This window comes from Amborella trichopoda, chromosome 1, assembly GCF_054954075.1.
Source record: "Amborella trichopoda isolate Santa Cruz 75 chromosome 1, AtrichopodaSantaCruz75HAP2 v2.0, whole genome shotgun sequence".
In the NCBI taxonomy this organism is placed as follows: domain Eukaryota; kingdom Viridiplantae; phylum Streptophyta; class Magnoliopsida; order Amborellales; family Amborellaceae; genus Amborella; species Amborella trichopoda.
In genome coordinates this window covers 51,848,912-51,875,287 of record NC_142336.1, presented here as the reverse complement: position 1 = coordinate 51,875,287, position 26,376 = coordinate 51,848,912, and the positions used below count along the sequence as shown (strand labels likewise).

Below are 26,376 nucleotides of genomic sequence, written 5' to 3'. Positions count from 1 at the left end.
GATTTTCCCGATCCTGAATTGGAATTTGTGATTTCAAATACTAAAATAAATAAATTGATTAACTAGCATGATAGACAAAGAATATAATTTTGAAACAGTTGTACACACATATCGTTCTTAGATCTTCTGTAATATATGTTCTCTTTGTCTATTCAACAATGCAAGAATATTAGGACCTCCAAGGAATGGTGCATCTTCTGCCATGGTCCCTATTCAAAAAGCTATCATAAACAACAAGCTCATGGTAAATAGACTATTATTAGTCTATCAGATACTTGACCAATGACCTTCAAAGTAAACGAATAAGATAAAAAAGAATTATTAGTTTATCAAACACCTGACCAATGATAGACAACAATTTTGCATGCTTGCACACATGATCAAAGTTTAGCCAGAATATTGTTTAACATTCAAAATTTCTTTGGATCCAATTTAGAAGAACCATATTGATATGCAACATCTTTTAATCAACATGATTTGAAAATGCAGAACTCATTGAAGTTGTTACTATATCATGATTCACATTCAAATTGGGACTCACATTTAAATTATCATATCACTCATTTTATTCAATTTATGAATTGGATGAGTCAATTGCTCTAGTGAATATCATCCGTCCAGAAGTTGGAATAGGAATATTCTACTTATTAACAGATAAAAAAGATCGTATATGTGATTCAAGTAGGTTTAATTACGGTTTTTTTACAAACAGCTGACTTGAATCTTTTTGTACAAGTGAATCAAGTAGGTTTAATCACAGTAATTACTACACAAAATGCACAAAAGAGAGTAAGCCCTAGGTGTGAGTACATATCCTGAATTTGGTTATCTCAAACGATGAAGATATAAATCCCAACTATTGCATAATGAAAAATGAATACGAGAATATTAGAATAAAGTGCGAAAAAAGAAAAACACAACGCTGAACAAGTTCAAATAAAATAAGATTAGAATATATAAATAATAAAATCAATTATCACACCATCATACGGTATGCTCCAAATGTGGAATAAAAAAATCTACATACAACATAATCTATAAATTTGGAGATAGATTTTTTACCTCAAAGATTTGATGAGGTGGCATAAATGAGGGAGAGAGACCTGTGAGAGATAGAGCACCACAAAACTTGAGGTTGAGAACCGTAAAGGTTGAGAGCCCTACCACAGTAAAATCAGAACCGTAAACACAAAAAGGGCCGCCGTAAAGGTTGAGAGCCCTACCACTGTAAAATCCGAACCGTAAAGGCAAAATGGCTTTGGGTTAGGGTATATAACTTGCAAAATTATTATGGCATTTCGAGTGCCGTAATACAAATTCAATTTCTTACGGTTAAAAGAATACCATAAGAATAACTTTAAGTATTACAGTACTTAAAGTACCATAATATTACTTCGGGTTATTACGGTATATGAATTAACGTATAACTTGTAATATGTATTACGGTAAAACGACTACCGTAAAGGTTATTTTCGTAAAAAAAAAAGAAGCAAAAAACAATGAAAAAGGGTGTGGACGAGTTTTAAGAAAGTTGGGTTTTTTTTTTTCTTCTAATGAAATTTGAGGTATATTTTTGATAATTTCCCAAAAAATTAACCTTATATGATTGAAAAAAAACCTTCCAAATTTCATATAGTTAGATTCAAGTGCTTGATAACTTCAAATGTAATTCCATAATTTTAAAATACTTATTTAATGATTGTAATTCCACCATAGCATATCCCAAGCCTGCAAAAACAAGGAGGGTTGTGATAGGTTGTCATTTAATATAAAACTCGTACCACATCTATTTTCATAAATCTTAAAAAGATAAGAAATATGATAGAAATCAACATGAATATATTTAGGAGAACCTAGATGTAGCTGCATTAGGTGATAAGATGAGGAAAAATAGACTTAGATGGTCTGGTCATGTGCAACATGAACCTGGACAACAATATTTCGGAGGGATAATTTGGTTCAAGTGGAATGCTCTAAAAGGGCAAAAGGATGACCCAAAAAGACATGGATAGAAATAGTGAAAAGAAATATAATGACTTATAGTTTGACTAAAGCAATAGCCTGTGATAGAACGGAATGGAGGAACAATTCGTGTAACCGACCCCAAATAGTTGTGATAAGGTTCAAATAACAATTATGTAAAGTAGATGCCAAATGCTGACTCATTTTATGATGGTAAAGTAATACCATATCATACATTGTGTTCCAACATAAGCATGAAATAGTAATACAAGAGCATAGTACAATTTTTTGTTTTCCCTATGTCTAGTGGATGAATGTAATTGTTTTATGGTTTCTTGCTTGTTTTAGTTTGGCCCTATAGATTTATGTTGGAGTAGCACATTTCTTCTTGGCCTATTTCTTTTTTTTTTTTTGTGAAAGTCCAACAATTTCTTTTTCTTTTTCTTTTAGGTGGTTCAATGGAAGTATGCATACCTGAGATATAAAGTTGCATTCAATCATTGCCTTACTAGTCTAGCCCTAAAGAGGTTCTTTTAGGGAGGTTTTAAGCACAAAAAAGTTTGTTGGAGATTTAAAACTATTGTATTTTGTGTAACTAAATTCAACAAAAGAAATGTCAAAAAAATGTCATTGTATTTATCTTTGGTACAAGGTAGTCACAATTAATTTGACTATTGATTTTGAAATTTGTTGGCTACATTTATTGTATTAACCAAGCTCGAAGCTAAAAGGAAATTTTTTTGAACTTTGTGAGATACCCAAAGAGTCAGATTTCATATCGAATGGTCATAAATAATTGTGACTTCCTCCTAACAAACAAATGTGAAGTCCAGTTGCTAAAGATGTATCACTAAGTTTGAGGAAAGTATCCTGATGTTTGAGCCTGCTTAATGACATATTTGTTACTTGTTCTCATATTTAATGGTTAATGGTGATTGTGATCTTCAAGTTTTGAAGATAAAAATAGTCTTATTATATACTTCTCATAAACAACCAAATACTTTTCAAATTAATCACCTTTTTAATAGAAAACTGAGAAGCTATTAACAATTATTTCCCAAAAATCTATGAAATAAAAAGTGTGGAAAAGAGATTTGTGTGAATTGATAGCCACAAAAAATGCATTAACTTCTAGTAAATAGATGACCTTAAAAATAGTTTTACTTTTTCCAATATTTAGAAATCTATGACTTGTGCTTGAGGTAGAAATTTAGCAGCTATTTGCATCCAAATTCTAAAGCTAATGGTGATTTGGCAGTGTGGCAAAGGGATATTCTTCGTTCTACTATTATATTCAGAGAAGATATGTTTGTTTTTTCCATTCTAACTAGCCATCACATAGATACTATTTGGTACCATTTTACACTGAAATGGGTTTCCATAAATAACGATTGCAAAGAACTTGTGTATACCCATCCAAGCAAAGGGGAATAACAATACAAAACTTTAGTGGTCCGTCCAAACTGCCCTTAAAGTCCACAAAACTTTTAATCACCCAATATAATAGTTCAAAACCCATATCGCGGTACAGACATTTTCATGTACAAAAGATAAATAGTCTTTTTTGTAGACAAAAAAAGTTTTTGATGAGTTCGCTAACAAGTGTGCCCGAATTTTCTAGGGTCCAACGCATACTAATTCCCACCACGTACCCACAAAATTGAGGCACAAGAATAGTATGAATGTGATTATTTATGGAGAATTGAAATGATCAGTGCAACAAGAAAAACCATTTATAAGGCTCAAAATTCATTTCTATTTACAAATTCAGAAGAACAATTGTTTCATACAGGGTGGACCGCATGTGTACAATATGTGGTCTATGAGTGTAAAGCATCCATCTCCATCTAAACACAATTATAACTAATGGTTAAAATGTTTTTTTTTAATATAATTATTATTATTATTTTTCAAAATTTATTTATTTTTTCATATTCATATTCATGAACTCCTCTTCAAAGATTATATATTCTCTAAAAGTTAGGATCAAATTATATTTAATTATTGTCAAGCCCGCATTTCTACATGTGCGGGCGTGGCCGCATGCTAACCGCGTCTAATTCAGAATCACCCGCGGAGCGAGTGAATTTCTGGAAGGAGGACGCATCAGAAAGGCGCGTCCGAGAACGCACCTACCTGCTATTCTGTGGTTCTATGTATCATACTGTACTTTTCGATGCTGTCCTTTCTTCGCTGCCATAAACTATCGTCCTCCCCTCCGTCACGCCAAAGGAGAGGCGCAGGAGAATTTAGAGAGAGAAAGAGAGGGAGAGAGATGGCAGGGGAGCATCTAATGAAGCGAATCCCACGCATAAAGTTTCCACAAAGGCACTCCAAATCCCCTGGTACTGTATAAAGTTCTTCATTTTTTTTTTTGTTCTCTTTTCCCTTTTCCCTTTTCCTTTTACATCATATGTTATTTCAGTGAGCTCTATTTCTCAAATTGTTGGGTCATACTCTTAAATCGGCATTAGGTTCATTCAATGAATAGCTGAAGAATGTCACATATTATGGGTGGAAATTGTTATACATAGATCTGTTTTATTTACATAGATTATTTTCAGGGTACTTAACCAAAATAAATAAATTTTTAGGGTTTCTATTTTACGTGGGTAAACTGGAATTTCAAACCTGGGACATTTGAGTTATTCGGTGTCTTAACATATGTAAATCTGGGTTTCTGCTATTTATTTTGACAAAAGCAACTTGTTTGAAAATGGGGAGGATTCATATTTTGTTGTTCTCTGGATAAATTGGGTATGCATAACAAACGTTATCAAATGGGATTTGTGTAATTCATCTGCGATACACAAAAATTAGGTTTATCCTATCTGAGCTTATCGGCATTATTGGAAACAAGTTCCTTTGTGGAATTGGATCTAGCCCGGGTTTTCATAGTTCCTTTTTTAGTTTAACGTTTAAATTCTAACGAGTGATAGATTTGTAGTCTTGTGGATAGCTGAATAAGCATGAGGTGCTAATGTGGTCATTGGTATATGATTGGGAATTTCAAAGTTCATTGGGAACTTCCATATTGGTGAAAAGGAGAAATTGGATATTCTCATAATAAGAACAATGAGCTCGCCAGTCACCATAGCAAGTGTGTAAAAATTCTATAAGTTAAATAGAGATTTCAATTGAGAGAGGGAAAGTAGAAGAGAAACATGATATGGCTTTGACAGGTGGTAAACATAAATATTATTATGGATGAAATGCTTAAAAGTGTTAGTACATGACTGGTGAACTAGAATTTTAATGAAGATTTCTAGTAAAAATGAAAACAATAGGTAACTATCAAATGAATTTTTTTTTTTTGTAATGGATGGAAAGAATGATAAGTGATATGAAGAAACTTTTCCACGATGAATTTGTAGCTTGGGTTCTAGTAGAAGCATATTTTTTTCGTGCATAATGTGATTTTGGGCCTTGTGCTGGTATAATAATTTGGAAATGGACACTCTGACTATAAAAGAAAAGGAAATTGATATTCATGTCTAATTTGTAGTATTTTTTCAAGGGCTTATTAATATCTATGAACATTGATATTCTTGGTGCTTAGTGTGTGGATTCTCTAACATGGTTGTGAGAAAAACTTGTACCATGAGTTCTATATTTCTTATTTATGCAAATGTCTATTTATTTTTGGAGCTGTGGCATCACAAATGATGCGCTTGGTCCATGACAAAGACGTGTATTTTCCATAACCACAAGAGTAAATGCGTACCTTTTGTTCAGTTTTTGGTCCGGCAATTGCTTATTGGGGCTGAGGCTAGTTAACTAATTCCTTGCAACACCTCTCAAAATTGCAAACGAAACTCAGAAACTTGCTATTAGACATTCACACACTACTGACACACAAATATGTATGTTCATATTTAGGCTCCATAACGAAGCTTATTTGCTTTTAACATGCTTTTGCTTATATTAGTATTATTTCGAGCATTGACGAAGTTTTTTTTTCTTTCAATGCGTTTCTGTAATGTCTCTGTCTTTTACCATTCTGCAAGGTCTCTATAAATATTAGAGATATAATTTAGGCAGCCGAGAAATCGTTAAAGTTCGGTTTTGTCCTTAATGATATCTGGAAAGTTTGACGCAAATTCAATTGCCCTATCAATAGGAATTATCCTCCCTTGATGAATATTATGTCCAAGAAACCTTATTTTCGTTTGAAAAAGATTTATCTTTTTGGCTGATACAACTAACCCAACATTTTTAACAGCTTTAAAAATGTGTTAGATGTTTCCAATGTTGATCAATGGTCTCAGAAAAAACAAGAACATCATCGATATATACAATCATGAATTTGTATAAGGATTGAATATGTCGTTCATGATGTTTTGAAATTCAGAAGGTGCATTTTTCAAACCAAAAGGCATAACATTCCATTCATAATGCTCGAAGGGAACATTGAACCTTGTTTTATTTCTGTCCTTTTCAATTATTTGGATTTGCCAATATCTAGATTTTAAGTCAAAATTTGAAAATATGCAGGCATTAACCAATCATCTAAGAGGTCTCTTTTATTTGGAATTGGATATCGAATCCATCTTAATGCTTTATAATTTATAACTAATCTAGGGGCTCCTCTTTCAATTTCAGAAGCCTTCTCAACATAAACGGTTAAACAACTCCAAGGTGAGGAACTTTTTCTGATAAGTTTTTTATCAAGCAATTCTTGTATTTCAGTTTTACAAATTTCAAGGAGCCTACTATTCATTTGAATAGGCCTTGCTTTTGTAGGAATTTTTTGCTCCTCAAAACCTGGTTCATTAGCAAAAGAATAATTGTGTGTGGAGCCACATGATGACGCACTATTCTTTACATGCACGTAACCATTTACGTTATTCTTACAATGTAAAGAATAAGTGTGTGGAGCCACATGATGACACAATTATAGTGTGTCTTTTGTTTACACACTATATTTTTTACCAAAGAATATAGTGTGTAAACAAAAGACACTATATTCTTTGGTAAATGGTTATAGTGTGTCTTTTGTTTAAATTTACCAAAGAATATACGTGTAATGTAAAGAACCACATGTAAATGGTTATAGTGTCTTTTGTTTACACACCAAAGAATAAGTGTCTGAGATAGCTTTGTTATTGGATGTATACTTAGAATTTAGGGAAATGTTTTTGTTCATGCTCCTCAATGACAATCTTTGTTTGTGTTCATGCCCTTATAAGATATGGATTTCAACACTGGCAATATCTTCATCCTAAACCAAGCAATGTAATGCTCCATGGTGTATGAGCACTAATCTTATAATTTGTACAGCTATGAGGACACGTAACCATCATGGCCTATTGGAAAAACCTTCTGGTATCAAAACATATTCCAACATAGTTTTAAAGCAAACATTATAAGGTTGATAGCTTATACAAACCTCACCCAAAAAATGGTCCTTGAACACCTATATGTTGGCCTCCAAATTTGGATTATTTTGTTCAATTTTAAGGTGTTGATTTTTTTCTATATATATTGATGGCCCTTGTTAAAACGACCAAAGAGAAAATTAAATAGGGCTATCAATATATATAGAAAAAAATCGACACCTTAAAATTGAACAAAATAGTCCAATTTTTTGAGGCCAACATATAGGTGTTCAAGGACTATTTTTTGGGTGAGGTTTGTATAAGCTGTCAACCTTATAATGTTGAAGTAAGGCGCACTTTAAAACTATGTTGAAATATGTTTTGATACCAGGAAGCTTTGTAATGGCATGAAAACCTTATGTTAGCTCAATTTGTAAAATCTAAAGCTCAAAAAATGATGTAGATCGAATAATAAGTGCTTAAAAATTTTAAAAATAGACTGTCCAAATAATACATTAGAAGATGCAGCATTTCAATGACTTTAATATTTCTTTATTTTCATATATCTCAAGGTTGAGGTGACTAATTTAAGGGTTTTTTAGTGTCGAAATGACCTTTCTCAATACATTTTTCTCTTTTTTAGATAATAAGTGGGGAAGATAGGTCAATATTTATTTTTTAAAATAATTAAAAAATTAATTTTTTGAAGATATTAATAGAGTGGTGTTAGTGAGAATGAAAACCACAACGCGATGAATAGGATATGGGGTACTACGACCCCACCTGAATAACCCTTACTTCAATTGCAGGCACCTTATATAATTTGGTGAGAGAAAGTATATAATGAGACCATATACCTTTAGTACAAGGTGGTCACAATTAATCTTGACCAATGGATATGAAATTGGGTGGCTGCATTTTTTTCATTGACCAACCTTAAAGTTCTAAAGAAATTTTTTCGAACTTTATGACACACCCAAGCTATCAGATTTCACTTCGGATGGTTGTAAGCAATTGTGACCTCCCTGTACCAAAGGTAAATGGTTTCATTATATGCAATCCCATTTGGTAATGTACTTATTATAGTGGCCCAAGCAAAGAACCGAAAAATAAAAGAAAGCGTCCTTCCCTTTCCCTTTTTTTTCCTCCGTTTACAAGCGCACTGGTGGTCTTGGGGGCCTATTTCTCGCTCTTACTGACACCTTGCACAATATGCTGAACCACCAAATCAGAGAGAGGACCACCAAGCGATATGAGACTGGACCTAAGAGATGCCGAGGTTCTGAATGGTTGGCTGCAAAGCAATTTGATGGTTATTGATTGAAGAGTATGGTCTCTTCTTCTCCTTTTCAGAAGGTAGAGAGATAAAGAGAAAGAGAGAGAAAAGGTGGATGGAGGTTTAGAGAGAGAGAGGTGGGTGAGGGAGGTTTAGAGAGAGAGAGAGGGGATCGCGGGGTTAATGTGTTGGTTGAGTGGGAGGATCATTGAACGCCTAGTTCTGTGTTACCAAAAGTTACATGGGTAATCAACAAAATCTATTGTTTTCTCAATGTCCAAAATTTGACCTTTTTAATTTGAGTTTTGTGGTTTTCTGAATTCATTGTTGCCCAAACTTGCAGTCTAGTTTACAATTGTTGATGTGGGGTTTTAAGATTTATCACTAACCAAATAGAGCATTTAGAGAAAAAGGATAGTTTGGCTAAGTAAAATAATGTTCAGGAGGATAAAATGTTTGCTAAAATTCTTGAGTTTGGCTAAGTAAAATACTGATCAGGAGGATAAAATGTTTGCTAAAATTTTTACAGGATAAAATGTTTGCTAAAATTCTTAAAAGAAACATCTTTTCATGGGACTGTTTTGAATGTTATCTCTGTGGTTGTGGCTTGAAATAGAAAAGGAGGTTCTTTTTTTTTTTGAAAGCTTGAAATCTTTTGGGTTTGAAGTTTTTATAGACCTTGGGAACTTAGCGAGGTTTTCCTAAAAACAGTGGGGCTATTATAGTCATTTCTTCAACTCAAAGTGGCTATTGAGCCTTTGGCCAACAATTCACTCAGGTATGATCCCTATTTCCCACCATTTACAGATTTATTTTTAAGGTTGCAACCTTATGGAAACCACACCCAATAAAGTATATATATATAATAAGATACCTAATATTATCACAACTATTAAAGTATATATATATAAATATAATATCATGTTATTTTGATCCAAATAAGACAAGGCTTTCTTTTTTATTTCTTTAGTAAAGTAAAAATGTATTTTTTTTGATAAAAAATTAGATCTTCTACTGGCGGGATTGGACCTGTAGACTTCTCTTTCGCTCATTTATCACTCTTTCCTATACCAGTATCAGGCAGGTGGGATGGGCTTGCATCGGAAGTGAAAGTTCTCTTTTGTTTTCGCGATGAGAAGTGTTTTTTCGACTAGCTTTCCCAGAACCTGTTGTTATGCGGATCGAGTATCGATTGAATGATGCACCTACCCAACGGCCATAACGATTTCCGAGTCAAATGAGATTTAATGAAGGGTTGGTGATATTTACTAAAAAGAACCTTTTCTATTGTAGAGTTCTTTATATGGTTCATGCAACATCAATACTCCACAGGATCCATCGGTTCAAGGCCATTGATTAGTTCAGGGTCAACAACTGTCAACTGCTCCGGGCATGCCTACTCGAATGTTGCTTTAATCGATAATAGTGCACCGAAAGAAACATCTTCTTTCTTTTTTTTTGGGGGTGCGAGAGTAGTGGCTAGGCCTTTCTTAATGAAAAGGTCGAGAGGATCAGATCAAGATCTCGATCTCGACGGATTCCGATTACCAAGCTCTGAACCTCGCTCACTCAATTCAGGCTATTCCAGGAGATCGGGGAGGTATCTTCAATAAGAAGTTTGGTCTTCGCCATTTACTCAGTTCAAGTGTCCCCCGTGATACGAGCACCAGAGCCAGGTATAGCGCAGTGGTTGTTGTTTCATCCGTTTATTGAATTGATCTCACGAAACCAGAAGCAGAGGGAGCAGCCGATGCCAACCAGCACGTGAACTGATGAACGGACTATCTCTCTCACTTTGAGGGCCGATGAAGAAGCGGGGGAACCTGACCTAACTGTTTCTCTGAAACCGGAATGGGGGATGGGAGGAAAAAAAAAAAAGAAAGAAAGAAGAAACAAACTGCCTTACTGGTAGTAACAAACTTGTATACACGGGCATTATTAGTATTTAGCTGTATTTTGTGTTTATCACTTTTTTGTTCTATGTGGTAGATATACTCGCATGAGAATTTTGATATTCTAAATGTCGAAGAACCTAATGAAGAATGTCAAGAGAAATTAATTTTACTTGATCATTTCCATGCACATAGTTTTTTTGTTTTTAAAAGAAATCCTTTACTTCCACATTTACTTGTCAAGTAAAACTGTTTGAATTGCACATGTGTATAATCTTTAGGAGTTTCTTGTTATTTCATTTTTATTATTGACTTATTTATTTATTTTTGCAATGTTGGTATTTTTACTTGTCCACTTTATCATAGTTTCTTTGTCTCGCTTAGTGATGTTCTTGTTTACAGGTCAACCCTCATGCACACCAGCTCAAGCTCTGTGACTTTGGAAGCGTAAAAGTTTTGGTGGGTCTTGCTTCCTACAGAATCAAATTTCCATATAACTGCAAAAACTCATGTTTCTGGTTCTGATGATTTATATATTTTGATTGACAGGTGAAGGGGGAGCCAAATATATCATATATTTGTTCTAGATATTATAGTGCTCCAAAACTGATATTTAGAGCCACTGAGTATACCTCGACGATTGATACCTGGTCAACTGGTTGTGTTTTGGCTAAACTCTTGCTTGGATAGGTGAATTTTTGCTATTGATTTCATTATGGTTGTCACTGCGTTAATATTCATTGATGATGAAATTGTATGGTTGCTAATTTATCAATGAACTTTGACAGCCTCATCTTTCATTTTGGTATTAGGTCATATTTTACGAATTGTAAGCTTTATTGTAGTCCATGTATGATTATATACTTCATCCATGATAATTCTATACTTCTCCTTTTATGTGATGTAAATTTAATGGTAAATAGTAGTTCATACAGGGAAAAAACATCTCAATATTTGCATATTGATGCAAAAAAATGAAAGTTATTAGTGTAGTACCTCATTTTCATATTGGATTCCTAAAAAACAACATTTATAATGATTTTTTATAATTTTCTTGGATTTTTTTATGGTCGAATCTGACCGATTCCCGATCCGGATGGCTTTTTGGGGTGCCTAATCCAGGGCACCGATCCGTTTTTTAAACCACTGGTGTCTAATACTCATAGTGCGCACTTTATTCAGCTATAAATTGTACATTTTTGTTTTTTATATTTTTGGTGGAGAAGATGGATTATTGTAAAACACAATGGTGCATAAAGCATGGATGGGATTATCTTCCTCCTTTTAACGGGTCCTCAAAAAAATATTGAGGTGGTTTGTAGATGGATGATGAGGAGATATCAAAGGGAGACAAGCTTATTATGAGGGGATTGAAGTTCCATGGCTATCATGGGGTGCATGAGGCAGAGAAAAAGTTGGGTCAGAAGTTCTTGGTGGATATAGATGCCTGGTTAGATCTGAAAAAGGCCGGTGAGACCGATAATCTGAACGACACTGTCAGTTACTCTGAAATTTACAGGTGAATTGCTATCTCTCTCTCTCACACACACACATACTCTTGCAGAGACGAGCAATGTCTGTCATTGTTGAAGCACTAAACACATGCTTCTTACAAGTCAATTTCTTTTTGTCATTTTTATGAAGTTGTTCGTCACAGGTTTGCCATCTCTCTCTCTCTCTGTACAGATTGGTGAAGGGAATTGTGGAAGGGCCATCCCACAACCTGTTGGAGTCAGTTGCTAACACTATTGCTTGCAGTATATTAACAGCCTACCCTCCAATAACTGCACTTCATGTGAAATTAGGGAAGCCTCATGTAGCTGTTCAAGGCACCATCGATTATTTGGGAGTCGAGATTTACAGAAACAGGCCCAAGTAATTTGTCATTTTTGTCAAAGCAATTGTCTCTATTGTATTTTATGAAATATAAACCGAGTTATTCGTCTTTGTTACCGTCTTTTGCAACACTTAATCTAGGCTCAAAACTGAAATTTTAAAGTGAAATTCATGGTTTTTTATCTAGTCTTGATGCTCGTAATTGTTGAAGTTGGAATAATTGGGAGGTTTAGGTCAGTGTTTTGTGGGAAATGTTTTACTCCGAAAATAAACCATCCGTCCGGAACTGCAAAGAGCATGAGCATCCTATAAATATTTGCATGGGAGAAGCAAGAATTGCACTTAATCAGTAACCTGTAAATTCATTCTTGCGGGAGTGCATCTTTGAGAGAGAGCAGCAAAGGTAGAAAAGTACATAAGAGGTCTAATTGCACCTGTTGTTCTCATGGAGAGAGGGAGAGAATTATAAAGGTTTAGTTGTACCTTTTGTTGACTCATGTACTCTCTCTCTTCAAAAGATCCATGTCAAGAGTTTCTGCTCTCTTCCTCCATTTAAACAAAAACGGGTGCAAGCCATAGAACAGCAAGAAAGCATAGAGACCCCCACAACTGATCAAAGGGTGCGGTTTGTATAAATTTGACGCCTTAAACAATCAAAACAAGGCCCACCTTTGTCAAAAGATGTCGTTTCAATACTAAAAACCTTTATAGTGACCTGAAAATTTATTTCCAAGACTTGAATTTATTTTTTTTACATCCGTGCATCGCAAGATCAAGATGATAAGATTTGAGGGTCTGTCAGCATCAAAACTTCTTCTAGTTAATTTTTGAGGTGCGCCTTAGTTTGTGCGTTTAGGGCCTCAGCCAAGCCTCAACCTTATGTTAACTTTTTCCATAATCAAAACATGTACATCAATCAGACGCTGCTAAAATCTCAAATCATGTATAAATCCTCTGCAAAAACCCAACCTCAACCTCAATTAATACATCATCTTTTCCTCTAATGAACAGAAGGAACAAGGAAAACATAAAAACCACCAGAGGTAAGAAGTTTACAAGAGCAATATGTATTATTTGGGACCTTAAGCCATGGTTTTAGGTTTGCGATGCCATTTTGGGGTGACCTCGATGAGCTGGTGAGGCATGAGCTGACGCTCACGTTTGGTGAGCTTCTTGAATTTGCTGACTCTCAGCCTGGCTACCTCAGCCTCCTCTTCAGGGCTCAGCTCTCTCAAAACCACTGTAAGCCTGCACTCCGGCCTTACTTTTATCCCACTCCTCATTTTTGCATGGTAAGATATCCTCTTCTTAAAGAACCCCTTCCCCACAAATGCTTCAGCTGCCATCAGAGAGAGAGAGATTAGTAACATTTAAATATCGAAAATATGAAACTAAAACATGGGAGAAAACAGGAATTGAAACGCCACTTCTATGAAATGATAAAAATGATGAGATTTTTTGTCATATTAGACCATTTCGCCCTTTTACAATAACACAATTGGTGCCAGTTTAAACCAACTTTGGATTTCTTTTTCCCTGTGGTTTTGTTTTTATGCAACAAGGAAGACCTTCAAAGCTTTAAGATGAAGAGGAGAAAAACTGTGGGGTGACATTTGTAATGGTTTAAGTACCATAATGGCACAGTTGTCCATCCTGAAAACTCCCACATGTTTCTCTTAATATTTGAGAAAGTTCAAGAAGATGTGCAAGCCTTATCGAAATGCTGTGACGTTCAGGTAACTCTATAGCGGTGCCGAGCTAATCATTTCTAAGAAACAGAAAGGTCATTTCCACGACATGCTCTTGTATCTATTTTCCATCAAAACCAAGAAATAGTGTAGTAGCAATTGCAAAAACCGTGTTTCACAAAGCATACCAACAAGAAGCCTGTCTGGATCGAGTCCATGGTTGTGAGTTGCATTGGCACGGGCAGAGTGTATAACCTGCATCAACAAGAACACAATGTTAATCCAGGATTACAAAATAGCGAAGAACACAATGTTAATCCAGGATTACCGTTTGAGAAATCAAGGACTAGAGAGAAGGCATTGCATATGAGTCATTCCTGGTCATTTATGCTAGCCATCTTCACATTAAGGAGTGAGAAGCCTTCATAGCCACCCCATCTCTCAGTCTCTCACTTATGTGTGCCTTTGGTCAGTGTAAATTTCATAATACCTGGTAGACTGACTTTGCAGCTCTCTTCACTGTTACTTGCAATTGCAATAGTGCATCCTCAACACGCATTCCACGTACTAAAGCAGCCACCAAATTGACCTTCTTAGGACTCTGAGGAACCGTGATTTAAATTATCAGTTAAACACAAAATACAGGCAAAACAGGAAACAAAATACACCATAGAAGAACTGGATACAGCAGGAGAGGAAAAGGAAAGGGATGATGTAAAAGCAAAGGTTTACACTAACAAAAATGCAATGGTTTCTGCCTGCCTTTGAAAATTCAAGAAAGAAGAATCTGACAATGAACGCTCGTTATTTAAATGCTATGATATAGTTGAGAGGCTGTTCTTTCAATTGCAAGATAACTATTTTCATTATCCATGGATTACATATTCTATCATTTCTATCCACGTTATGAAATGAAGGAGACCTTAGCAAGGGCCTTAAGTTTCACCTCAAGTCTATTTGTCATGATCTTTCATCTAACTGAATGCCAATGATGTAAACATCAATTGTTCAATCACATGATAGATTACTTAATAAAAAAAAATTATTACTGAATAAAAAAAATTAAGGTTAAGTATGTGGCTCTTTCAAGTTCAAAAGGATGATACATTCATTCCTCCACCAAAGCACAAGCCAAATAATAAAGCTATAGTCATCATATAAAGCCCAAAATCATATCTCAAGATTATCAGATGTTCTGAGCCAAATAAATCCCATAAACAAATGGATAAAGTAAGTTGAGTCCTTATTCAACATTTAGATCATTGGTCCTCCCTTTGGCATACAAAAAAAAGCCAATTTCTAATTACCAGTTAGTATGAAAGAGTCACATGTTCCACTTGTTTGGCTTAAGATTCGCAAGTGGGAAATCCGTAGGAATGGCTAAAGCTATTCTATCTAGATTTCTCCTTGCTTTGTGAACCTATTGTGACCTGCTTCAAAGAAGATTCTCCCAAAATATGTAGAGATTATAGTTGTATGAGAAAGTCCCAAAATGAATCTCATTAATTAAAGTCATGCAGACTTAAAGCCCATTAGCTAATACATCTAGATCAGATTATTCTGAAAATGGAACATATATCTGATCAGACTAATTATAGATACACATCCATATAACAATTTACATATCTGTATATTTAATTTCTTTTTGAATGTTAACATTGTATTTATTATTAATGTAAGCCACAATACATCTCAATGTCAACAGACTCCAACGAGATGTCATGGTAACATCGTACTGGTCCAAAAGATCCACCTCAATAGAAAAAAATATCATGTGTCCTGGCGCAAATGGCTAGAGAATAGGCTTCCATCAACTTCCCACAACACAATAAAATGAGAGGGAGAGAGAAGCACTCATAAAACAATGTCTATGATTCCATAAAAATCATTGCCAGACTCCATGATGGCGTTAAGAGCCCACTAGCCCATCTGATGAAATTAAGGGTATTACATTTAACAGTTATAGAACCACACACACTTTGGGCACATAGGTGCAAGCCTGACAGTAGTGTAGAATCACAAATTCCTATGGGACCTGAGAAGAAAAGAAACAATAGTCCTTCTAATTCCCTTAAAAAGCAATGTCCAAAAACAGGGTATGGACTTGAGGATTGGCAGAGTCCCAACTTCAAGTTATCCATACAGCTTGGTCGAGTTTGTCAGGGAGTCAACCAAGTCGGTACAAGTTATAATAGTAAAATGCAGGAATCAGCTGAGTTTGGCAGGTTTCTACTGGGGCTTGGCACCTTGCCGAGTCCAAGTCACTCGGCAGACTCGCCCAAGTTTTAGAACACTGCTAAAAGGGCTTCTTATCCCTCTTTGACCCTGCAGTGCCCCTTGAACTCCTATCAAGATTCAGCTTTAGTGAACCCCTTTGGGTCAACCATCCAAGGCATGGTCTCTGAGTAGGCCACGAAGAGAAGGCTGTCATTTTCTAATCCCTTCCATATGCCTGCAAACTCTGGCTAGAAAGTCCCCACAATCACCAAGTCTCAAATCTGCTCTTGTAGAATTGGACCTCTCATGCTTTCACCCCAGAATATATTATTATGCTCCTTCTGTAAACCTCAAAGGTTAGTAAGATTGCAAAGAGATTATCTGTGGAGGGGAAACCTGAATGACGTAAATTTCACTTGGTTAAATGGAAAGATGTTTGTGGAATTGCCTCTCCCATGATTTCTCCTTTCTCTATTTTTACACCAGAAAAACTTATATAAGTGCATGTCTGGATTCCACCTCAAACCATGATTTCAGGGCATTTTGGTGATTAGTTTGTTTGGAAAAAATGAAAAAGAAAAAAAAATAGATTTGTGGCTTGTGTCGATGCACACATGAAACAAGAGTTCAAGTACAAATAAGAGGCCAAGCCACAATTTAAATAAAAAGAGATCCTACCCTCTTTTTTTCTTCGGGTTGCCATTGTTGAACATGACCCTTTAGCTATTTACAGTCCTTTACATTTGGACTATTCTCTGCACCCAGGCCATGCACTCATCCAGGTCATGCATGAGATGCCAATAGAGGAGCTTCCTGCAGCAATATAAGATGACAATGTAGAGGGGATGGAAGCCTCACAAAACGGGGGTCATCAGGCTATTCATGACGTAAATTATGAGGATTTTGCCCATTTCTGAAAGTGATTCTAAGGTTACAGTGGAGAATAAGGTAATCAAGGATTTTGAGCCCATTCCTGAAAGTAATCCTGGGGTTTCTCTGATAAGAAGTTAGTGAAGGATTTTGAACCCATTGCTGAAAGAAATTATAGGTTTTCAATGAAAGTTAATGAAATGGACAATTTGAAGGCCATGCATGAAAATGATTCTAGGGTTTCTGCAGAAGTGAGAGAGAGGGGACTCGCTGACCATGCCTGAAACTGAGGCTCAAGAGGCAGAGCCTCAGTTTTCGTTATGTTATCCAATTTATTTATGCATTGTGATTCAGATTCTCATGTTTTGTCCAAAGGTATATACCATCCAACAGTTAAATTAATGGTTCAATGATACATGAAGTTCAAGTGGGGATTGAATTTCGGGTTTCGCAATGTGGCCCTTTTCTTTTGATTCCTCTGGTTCCACGGTTAAACAGACTGTACTGTTGTTGATTGTTTTATTTATTTATTTCTTCATTCATTCATTTGATAATTGTTCAGGGAGGATTTTAATGGAGGTTTGAGTTGTATGGGGAATGGAAGCCATTTCTCTTTTGGGTGGTTGGGGGGGGAGAAATCAGGGTTTTTTATCAGAGGACCATGGAGTTGAGCAGGAGACAAGGATTTGGGGAGAAAATGGCAGCCAAACTACCCCAAACCACAAAATGATTTAAATGCAGTATGTGGAAATCCAACAGATGGCCATCCATATTTGCAAACAAATCCAGATTATTTTCTTTTGCAGTCAAACAAGGAGCAAAACTTGACATATTTCCAAAACTGCCCCTCTAGCTCTTACACAAGACATGTACAAATAACATTCTAGTTACCCCCATACACACCCTCTCTTCCCTCTCCTCAAACCCACTCCATTTTGACGATAGCAAAACGTATGTTAAGTAAAATGAGAATCGACCTTCTTATTCTTTGTTTAGTCATAAAATAACAAAATTGAAACAATCTGAATGGCTATGAGATCCTCACAGTCAAAAGGTTTAGGTCTGACAAGATAAACAGTGAGTTTTAAAAGCAGCATGTGTAACCAAGACACTGCTTTGCAAAGTCCGAAATCCCACAAAATTTATCATTATTTAAGGATTTCACGACCTTGTCATGTTTCTTACTGCCCTAGGTGACAAGAGACCAATTGAAGGAAAAGTAGTGCATAGATAACCCGCCAAGTCCAGTCAGAATAGGTTCCAATTTAAAATAATACAAAGATATCAGAAGTCTCTGCTCAGAAGAGGAGCAAAGATATAGAATGATGAAATGAACAAGCAGTAACTCTGCAATTAATAGAGAATTCATACTTTAGGTAACTACATGAACACCATGCATGATGTTTCTCCTATCAAGTAAAGTGGTGTCCAAACATGTTCTTCAGATTATGTTGGACTGACAACAGGATACCCATCTCATTAGAGAACATTAAATATGGCTAAAGAAGAATGCCCAACATCTTCATTCTTGGGAGTGTGATCAAAATGAGATCACGGGCACGCATATGGTATGAAGCACATAGCCCATTAGGAGACCGGGCAAACCTCCAAGGCCAAAAAGTATTGATGATGATCCGTGTTTGTCATGTACTCGTGAATAAATCTTCTGGAAAAATAGCCATTTGATACCAGTAACTCAATATCATTATACAAGAACTCATGTTCTCACGATTGGACATTCTCACAATTGGACAAGGTTGAACAAATACGGGGTAATCACCCTGACTCTGAGAGAAACTACTTACCATGACGGCTGCCTAGACCTTTGCAATCCAATTTCTAGTAGTCTATCTGAAATGATATATTTCCTTTACGATATGACAGGCTATGGTGAAATGAAGAAATCAAGTAATTTGAGACATATATAGTCCTTAGTGAGGACAACACTCACTATTTCATCTGCATGATACGAGTTCCACTTGTAGGAAGGCACAATGGCAATGTGCCCTAGATTTCAACTTTACTGTAGCAACAAAATCTACACAAAATCAACTAAATAGGCCCTGCCTTAGTCAAGATAGTGCATACAGGAAGAACAATAAGCTCGCAGGTTATAGTCTCACTGAGATCAGTCCGTTCTTCATTTGCTGACAAGCTTTGGAATGTCTGCAATCTATCATTGGGAATAACTGTAAATTTCGAAATAATATATCATGGGAATATGCCTCATTTATTTGAATGTTGGAATAAATCAAATATTAGGCAACAATTTTAAAAAATCTCTATAAAACTCGGTTGGTTTAATGATTTTTGTACAGAGAACAAAAGTAAGACTCTGCGAATCAAATCGTAACAAATTTAACTTGTCCACTGAGCAAGGCAAAATCAAATCCTAACAAATTTAACTTGTCCACTAAGCAAACCAAATTGAGTTGAGAAATTCCCATCTGACTCACCAAGTTCTTAAAATAATCTATATGATCCAATAGGACAATGATACATGAAAGTCAGATGCTAACCATACACAAATCTTATCTTACTTATGGTTGAACTGAGTTTCTCAAATAAACCTTGTGCATCATGTCCAAGACCATGGGGAGTCATGCAGATCCTGGCACCCACCTCAAGAAGAGGTTAACTATACAACAACGATAGAATCTAAAACTAGCAGCTGAGGTGACCGTAGCATTATTCTCTCCAAAGTCAACGCAAGCAAACAAATGAGCTTTCCATCGGTCCAGACTCGAGTTCAATCATCATCATCATCATCATCATCATAGCCTTTTTTGGTACCCATCTCAAGAAGAGGTTAACCATACAACAACGATAGAATCTAAAACTAGCAGCCAAGGTGACCCTGGCATTATTCTCTCTAAAGTCAACACAAGCAACCAAATGAGCTTTTCATCGGTCCAAACTCTAGAGTTCAATCATCATCATCATAGCCTTTTCCCAATTATTTGGGGCAATCCACACTCTAGAGTTCAATATGATCAAATTTTAAACCTGTAGACTCACTAATAACGAACAGTAGATTAACCTGAAAAAAAGAAAAAAGAAAAAAAAAAAAAGACAACAACAACAACAATAGATACGCCAAGCAATTAAGGATCAAAATCCCAAGCCTTATTTTGTGGCAAAACAACTAACTCAATTTACTTTGCTTCCAGTAGGGAAGTCACCACTTATCAGTAGGAGTATGACATACCAAAGTAAATAATTTTTTTATGAAAGTTCACTGCATTGTCTGTGTATCAATTTATAAGGATATGCAACTTATGTGTATCTGTTTTGAGTACAAAAATGACCATCACATAAGAAAGTATGGAATTGAAACTTAAAATCATGATTCATGAATCAGAAACCTACTCAGCAACTTTAAAATTTTCCCTCTTAAAAATAAAAGACATGCTTTTCCTAATCCACAAATCGTAACCACATGTTTATAAGCAAATGGTTTGCCCTTTCAAACATATGACGAACAAAATACAGAATATTTCCCATATAATTGAAAAGTAATTAAAGGAAAATAATAACTCAATCCTTCTTGAAAATTGGTAAAGCGTCTGCAATAACTCATCCCAATCATGGTAATTGCCAAAGAAATATGTATGTATCCAATGGTGAACCAAATAGAGAGGGAAGCAGAAAATATATTTACCTGTTTTATGCCCTTTAATACTGCTTGAACCTTTGACTTCTGGGGAACTACTTTATCGTCTTCTGCCTTGCCACTTCCCAATAGAGGAATCAGAGGGGAAGGCACAGGATTTGTGTTTGCATCGGATGATGACTCTGCCAGCAATTTCCTCGAATCGGAAATCCCCTGCATATGAGAGAAATTATCTACAAATAATCACATGAAGTCTCAAAGAAATCTCCCCATACTTATCAATCAATCGAAACACAACAAAGAAAAAGGAACATTTATGAATTGAGAACCAAATTCTCATATAATGAAGGTCATCTTCAACAAGATGGGATGTGTAAATTTTACCAGTCTCTGTAAGTAACAATAAAATGGTCGTTGTATGTGATTGGAGGGAATCCCCGCAACATTCCAGAAACCAGGATCTTGACCTGTCCAAGAAAGGGGATGTTACCCCATAAATACAAAATAATACAAGCCCCAATAGCTTAAGCAATTTTGGCAATGTATGAAATTTTGAATATAATGGTCCAATAGGGAGTTCCATCAACCCCAAGCCTACAAAAAGTAGCAAAAGCTAGCATTCTTTTTTCTTAATAAGAACTAACATTCCCTATCACAATAAACTCATCACACTATCTGATTAAAAGAAATTAAAGTACAGTACAGTGACCAATGGGAAATGCCTGACATTCATAGTCCATAAAAAAGTCATTAAAAAAACCAGTAATCTTCTTGAGTAAATTTAAGTCAAATCCTTCTCTTCTTTGCATCTCAACAAGTTAAAATTTTCAATCCATTCACGCACTCATATTGCAGAAAATCAAACTCATTAGCATAGAGAATCCTAAACAAACACACAAACCACTCTCATGAGCACTAACAACTCAATTATCAAACTACTTCGTGATAAAAAAATAAAAATAAAAAGCCGTATCCATCATAGTATATAAGCCCTATATGTCTCTAATATTCTATTCTAAAAAAAGCCATAAAAAATAAAAAATAAAAACGATGTATCTCACACTAGAACAGTTCCATAATGTATTTTTAACTTGTTTTAAGCATCTCATTGGAAATGAAAATGGGTTTGTGAAACCTGAAGAATGGTAAGTCCTTGTAAGAGCAGAGCCAGAAGGGGTGAATGGGGTTTGGTGAAGCTTTCGTTCAACTGTGTTGCCAACCCAACAACACAAGCTTTGCAAATGTCTTTGCCATCCCACCATGGTTGCAGAAGAAGATAGAGGTGAATCACCAATTGCAAAACTTCCTTATCAGAACCATCAATTCGTCTGCACTTACGGCGTGTTTGTTTACTGGAAGACAAACGTTCCTTAGAAACTGGAAGTTCTTCTTTGTTGGGAAGTGGAATGTTATCTTTCGGGAACGTTAAAGAAGTTCTGGGTACCTGTGTTTGATAACCTGCTGGAATATTAAGGAAGTTTTGAGTACCTGTATTTGATAACATGCTGGAATGTTAGCAGTCAATACACATTGTTAACTGTGTATGGAATAGAACGCCCACACGCAACAATCCAATCCCACTGGTACAGTATTAACTGGACTGTATACAATGATAACAGTGTATAGGGAATGCATACACTTGAGAATGACATTTATTGACTATTAACAGTCCATTACTCCATATATACTGTTAACACTGTATCAGTATATATGGCCGTTAAGAGTGAGGTTTATGAATTTGTTAATAGTCCATAAACACTATTAACAATGTCACTGATTAACAATGTATATACACAGTAAACACTATTAAAAGTGTATATGAACTATATAGAAAAGCATTGACACCATGATTATGAATCCATTACTGAAGTAAATGTAACAAAGTATGATACGTATACAAAAAGACATTGATGTATAACAATCAATCTCAAAAATATTTCAGCAAGTAATATTATTCGGTGCGCTCATATACAAAATTCAAGGAAGAAAAATAATTACTTTCTCTGTGTATCCTCAAATGGGATTTACTGCATGACCAATACCAGCCAAATTTGCCAACCTAAATTACCATGACAAACAATGTGACCCTATTCAACCCCATTTGCATCAAATACACCTGCCATTAACAAAACAACATAGATCTCCAAGAACAAATAAACATTCAACAGCTCCATATTAACTCAGAGCCAAATCAAAATTTTAATCGCTTGCCAAAGGCATTTAAGCCCCGCAGAGGAAAGTAAATGACAAAACGAAGGCACAAAAATCATGTAAGCAAAAAATTAGACCAAATTTAGAATACTACCCGGTACCAGCCACCCCATTCAATCCCTTAGGTTTCTAGACCAGAGTTCCTTGAAAAGCATGGTCGACTATTAACCCCTCAAAACCCCAATCAGGGTTCTGAGGAGACCCCATTCTTCTCCTTAAAGTGCCCCTCAATTCTTGGGGCAACAATCAAACAACAACCAATCCTAGAGTGAGAAGAGGTCATATTGCAAAAGATTTGCTTGCAAATGGGTCAAGCAATTTATCAGCAAAGGGAATGAATGCCAGGCCCATTCTTCTCCTCAAAGTGCCCCTCATTTCTAAACAACAATCAATCCTAGAGAGAAAGAGGTCACATTGCAAAATATGTGCTTGGAATTGGGTCAAGCAATTTATCAGCAAAATTCGAGACACAACAGAGAGAGTCCGGTATTTGTATCGAAATAGAATGAGAGAAGGAAAATGAAGGATTAGAGTGAAACTTTGTATGAAATTTCATCTTGCGTTAGCAGATGCGGGAAAGACAGACCAGATGAGAGAGAGACGAAATTAGGAGAGATGCAGAGAGAGAGAGAGCACAGGGGACTGGAACTGAGATAGCAGATGAGAGAGAGAGTACCTGGTTGAGGGCGGTGGGCCTTTTGCTGGCGCAAGCAGGAGGAAGGAACGGGGGCGGCGGCTTCAACGCAAGCGAGAGAAGAGAGACCTGCACTATTCACGGACCGCCATTTCTTTGCCTCAGAGTGAAGACGGTTTCAGTGGTTTACACAAATACACGATGTAATAGGCACTTATTTGATATATTGTCTTTCTTTGCGTCCCCTCCCTTAAACCTAATTTCTAACAAAAATGCCACCCAAACGACGAACTTTCATAAAACATCCCCTGGTTCATTTTGGGGCTTTTCTTCTTCCTCATGACCATCAAATTCTTTTCTCAACTATTTAATGTTATAAGAATTCTAATCCATCATTATATTTTATTAAGAGCCAATTTTAGTGAAATCATGAGTTTCGAATAGAGTGTTAATTTACTTCCTTGCATAAAATCCCACCTATAATTAATTTTAGGACCCCAAATTTCAGAGATGTGACATCTTCAACCCATATATTAACCTCAAAAAAAATTCTTAATAATGTACCATCTATTCAATTGAAAAAAAAAAGTCTCAAAATGAAATAGAGGCCATCCAATATTTAGACGGTAAGAACTAAGTATTAGGAAAATCAAATTTAAGTTTTTTTTTTCAAAATAGTCATCTAGTACTTCTCAAGAGGTACCCATAATGTCATATTGAAAAAATCCTCTCAAGTAGGTCTTTTGACCGGGAGAGTAGAAGTAAATTATGCTACCAAATGAGCATAATCTACATGCTCATCAATTGCTATTTATTACTCATGTGGAATTAGAAAAAATGCAAACCAATCTAAATTTCTCAATTTCTTGTTAGTTTCCATAGATGTTTTAAAACCCATATCCACTGGTTGAATCGCCCATCCAGGAAATTGATCTAAATCAGTGAATCATCGATCCAAATTGGTGATCCTACCGATTCTCCACAATAAATATGGGATTGTATATTGTAACACCACTCACTTTTGGCAGTCACATTTGCTCCTAGCCATTGGATGTGAAACTTAACAGTTTGGGTGTCTCACATGGTTCAAAAAATTGTATTTTAGACTTTTTTGGGTATGTATTTTGGATTTCTTTTGGGTGAGTAAGTGGGGAGAGGACCTCTATCATTGATAGGAATTGAAACTAGGATGTAGTGTTGCAAATCATCAAGCACTAACCAATTAAGCCCAAGCTCTTCTCTTAAGTATGTATTTTGGACTTCGTCCCAATCAAATTTCACAACCTTAGCCATCCAATTTCACATATAACAGTAAATTGTAAGTATGACCTCCTTACAGCAAAAAGTAAACGGTCTTATTTTGTACTTTCTTGCTGTATATGCACCTCTCTACCTACAAGATCCTACGCTTAGGATTCCCTGCAAAAATTTGACATGGCCTTATTTTTCTTTGCATCTACCTCCCAGGGAAAATTACAAAAAAAAAAAAAAAAAAAAACTAAGAATAGACTTCCTATGCAACTTACTTCCAACCAAACCTTTTTTTTTTTCACTTTTTATTCCAAAATATACTTTCATAGCAAATACCCCGTAAGTAAAAAATATATATTGTTTAACTAAAATTCTATTTTTTCATATATAAAAAAATTAATTTTGGCCAGACATTCATGTGCGCTTATTCACAGTACCAAAAGCTACATGGGTTGACGAACCACTATTTACAAATTGCCAGACCCCATTAAACTAAAAAAAAGTGCCGAACCGCCTTCATTAGCTATCTGACCGCATATAGATCTACTGGACCGCATACATACAAGTGTCGAACCGCCATATAGATATGCGGGACCACATGCTTGTCTAGGAACAGTGTGGGACCGCCATAGGGATCTGCCAGACCACATTTTGTCCAGAAAAACAGTATCGGACTGCAATGTACATTTGCTGAACCACATGTTTATCCAAAAAGAATAGTGTTGGACTGCCTTGTATATCTGCCGAGCCTCACCTTTGTCCAGAGGAGAGGGAGGCGTGGATAAAAGTCAATGAAGGGTAATTTAGTTTTTCTTTTATTTAGTTTGTGGTTGGGGGTATCTGCTAGACAAATATATTTTGGGGTAAAAATTGAAGACAAAAAGTTTGTTGGGGTAAGTCCATTATTGGGGTTATTCGTAATTTTTCCAATTATTAAGCAGCCTGGATCCTCTACAACAAAAATGCCCTCAAGTAGGTTCGGTACTTAAAAAAACAGAAGTGAAAGGTAAAACAGAAAAACAAGCACGGGTGAAGTGCCAAACCGATTTTGGTTTCGTATTTTAATGATTTATCTAAATTTGTTAATTTGTTATACTTGGATTTCAAAATTCTGGATAAAAAAATGCCCCGATCTTCAACCCCAAACGAGTAGGTACACACACTCCCCGGGTGTGTAGCATATGCACTCCTTTTTTCATTATCTACATAACAATTGTTTCATGCCAGCTAGAATGTATTTCTACAGTAAATGGTCCAGAGATATAAAACATCCATCTTAAAAATGGATCCAAATAAGCGGTCCATCTAAAAACAAATATAACTAACGATCCAAATATTTTCATAATATAATTGTTATTTGTAGTTTTCAAAATTTATTTATTTTTTCATATTCATGATTTCCATGTTAGATATTATAAAAATTAAGATCAAATTATATTTAGGAAATATATTTATTGCCAAGCATGTATTTTTATAATATGCGGGCTGGCTGGATGCTAACTGCGTTCTTATCTTTGGGAAAAGTATAAAAAAACCCCAAGACTACACTTGTTATGCAACTTACCCCCAACCCAACTTGTTCTCTCACTTTTTTGCCAAAAGTATACT

At 35.6% G+C, this 26,376-nt stretch overlaps 2 protein-coding genes across 15 annotated transcripts; one reads left to right on the top strand and one right to left on the bottom strand.

Moving 5' to 3' along the window:
- Nucleotides 1-4,190: 4,190 nt before the first annotated feature.
- Nucleotides 4,191-12,470, top strand: LOC18434903 (dihydroneopterin aldolase 2). 7 transcript variants are annotated; one of them, XM_088872603.1, is made up of 8 exons: nt 4,191-4,307; nt 6,565-6,600; nt 8,513-9,334; nt 9,631-9,810; nt 9,889-10,907; nt 10,998-11,138; nt 11,771-11,967; nt 12,135-12,470. In XM_088872603.1, exons 7-8 carry the CDS (start codon nt 11,771-11,773, stop codon nt 12,325-12,327), a joined length of 390 nt encoding a protein of 129 aa, XP_088728729.1. In that variant the 5' UTR covers nt 4,191-4,307; nt 6,565-6,600; nt 8,513-9,334; nt 9,631-9,810; nt 9,889-10,907; nt 10,998-11,138; the 3' UTR covers nt 12,328-12,470. The 7 variants fall into 7 exon arrangements, with proteins under 7 accessions (XP_088728729.1, XP_088728739.1, XP_088728721.1 ...); XM_088872613.1 differs by having other exon boundaries at nt 6,544-6,600; XM_088872595.1 differs by lacking the exon at nt 8,513-9,334 and having other exon boundaries at nt 10,851-10,907.
- Nucleotides 12,471-13,203: 733 nt separating this feature from the next.
- Nucleotides 13,204-23,680, bottom strand: LOC110007323 (uncharacterized). 8 transcript variants are annotated; one of them, XM_088872563.1, is made up of 9 exons: nt 23,560-23,680; nt 22,671-22,731; nt 22,117-22,160; nt 21,808-22,024; nt 21,057-21,139; nt 20,721-20,885; nt 14,463-14,573; nt 14,161-14,227; nt 13,204-13,623 (listed from the first exon to the last, which is right to left on the bottom strand). In XM_088872563.1, exons 4-9 carry the CDS (start codon nt 21,932-21,934, stop codon nt 13,367-13,369), a joined length of 810 nt encoding a protein of 269 aa, XP_088728689.1. In that variant the 5' UTR covers nt 21,935-22,024; nt 22,117-22,160; nt 22,671-22,731; nt 23,560-23,680; the 3' UTR covers nt 13,204-13,366. The 8 variants fall into 8 exon arrangements, 5 of the variants coding, with proteins under 5 accessions (XP_088728689.1, XP_020523283.1, XP_020523285.1 ...); XR_016059677.1 differs by lacking the exon at nt 22,671-22,731 and having other exon boundaries at nt 14,301-14,573; XM_020667624.2 differs by lacking the exon at nt 22,671-22,731.
- Nucleotides 23,681-26,376: the final 2,696 nt, after the last annotated feature.

Coding starts and splice junctions, on each gene's coding strand:
- LOC18434903 (XM_006844964.4), top strand. CDS start 11,771: ATGGATGATGAGGAGATATCAAAGGGAGACAAGCTTATTATGAGGGGA. Junction 11,968..12,134: donor AGTTACTCTGAAATTTACAG/GTGAATTGCTAT, acceptor CTCTCTGTACAG/ATTGGTGAAGGGAATTGTGG.
- LOC110007323 (XM_088872563.1), bottom strand. CDS start 21,934: ATGGTGGGATGGCAAAGACATTTGCAAAGCTTGTGTTGTTGGGTTGGC. Junction 20,886..21,056: donor ATTGTTACTTACAGAGACTG/GTAAAATTTACA, acceptor TCTCATATGCAG/GGGATTTCCGATTCGAGGAA. Junction 13,624..14,160: donor TCCAGACAGGCTTCTTGTTG/GTATGCTTTGTG, acceptor CTCTGATGGCAG/CTGAAGCATTTGTGGGGAAG.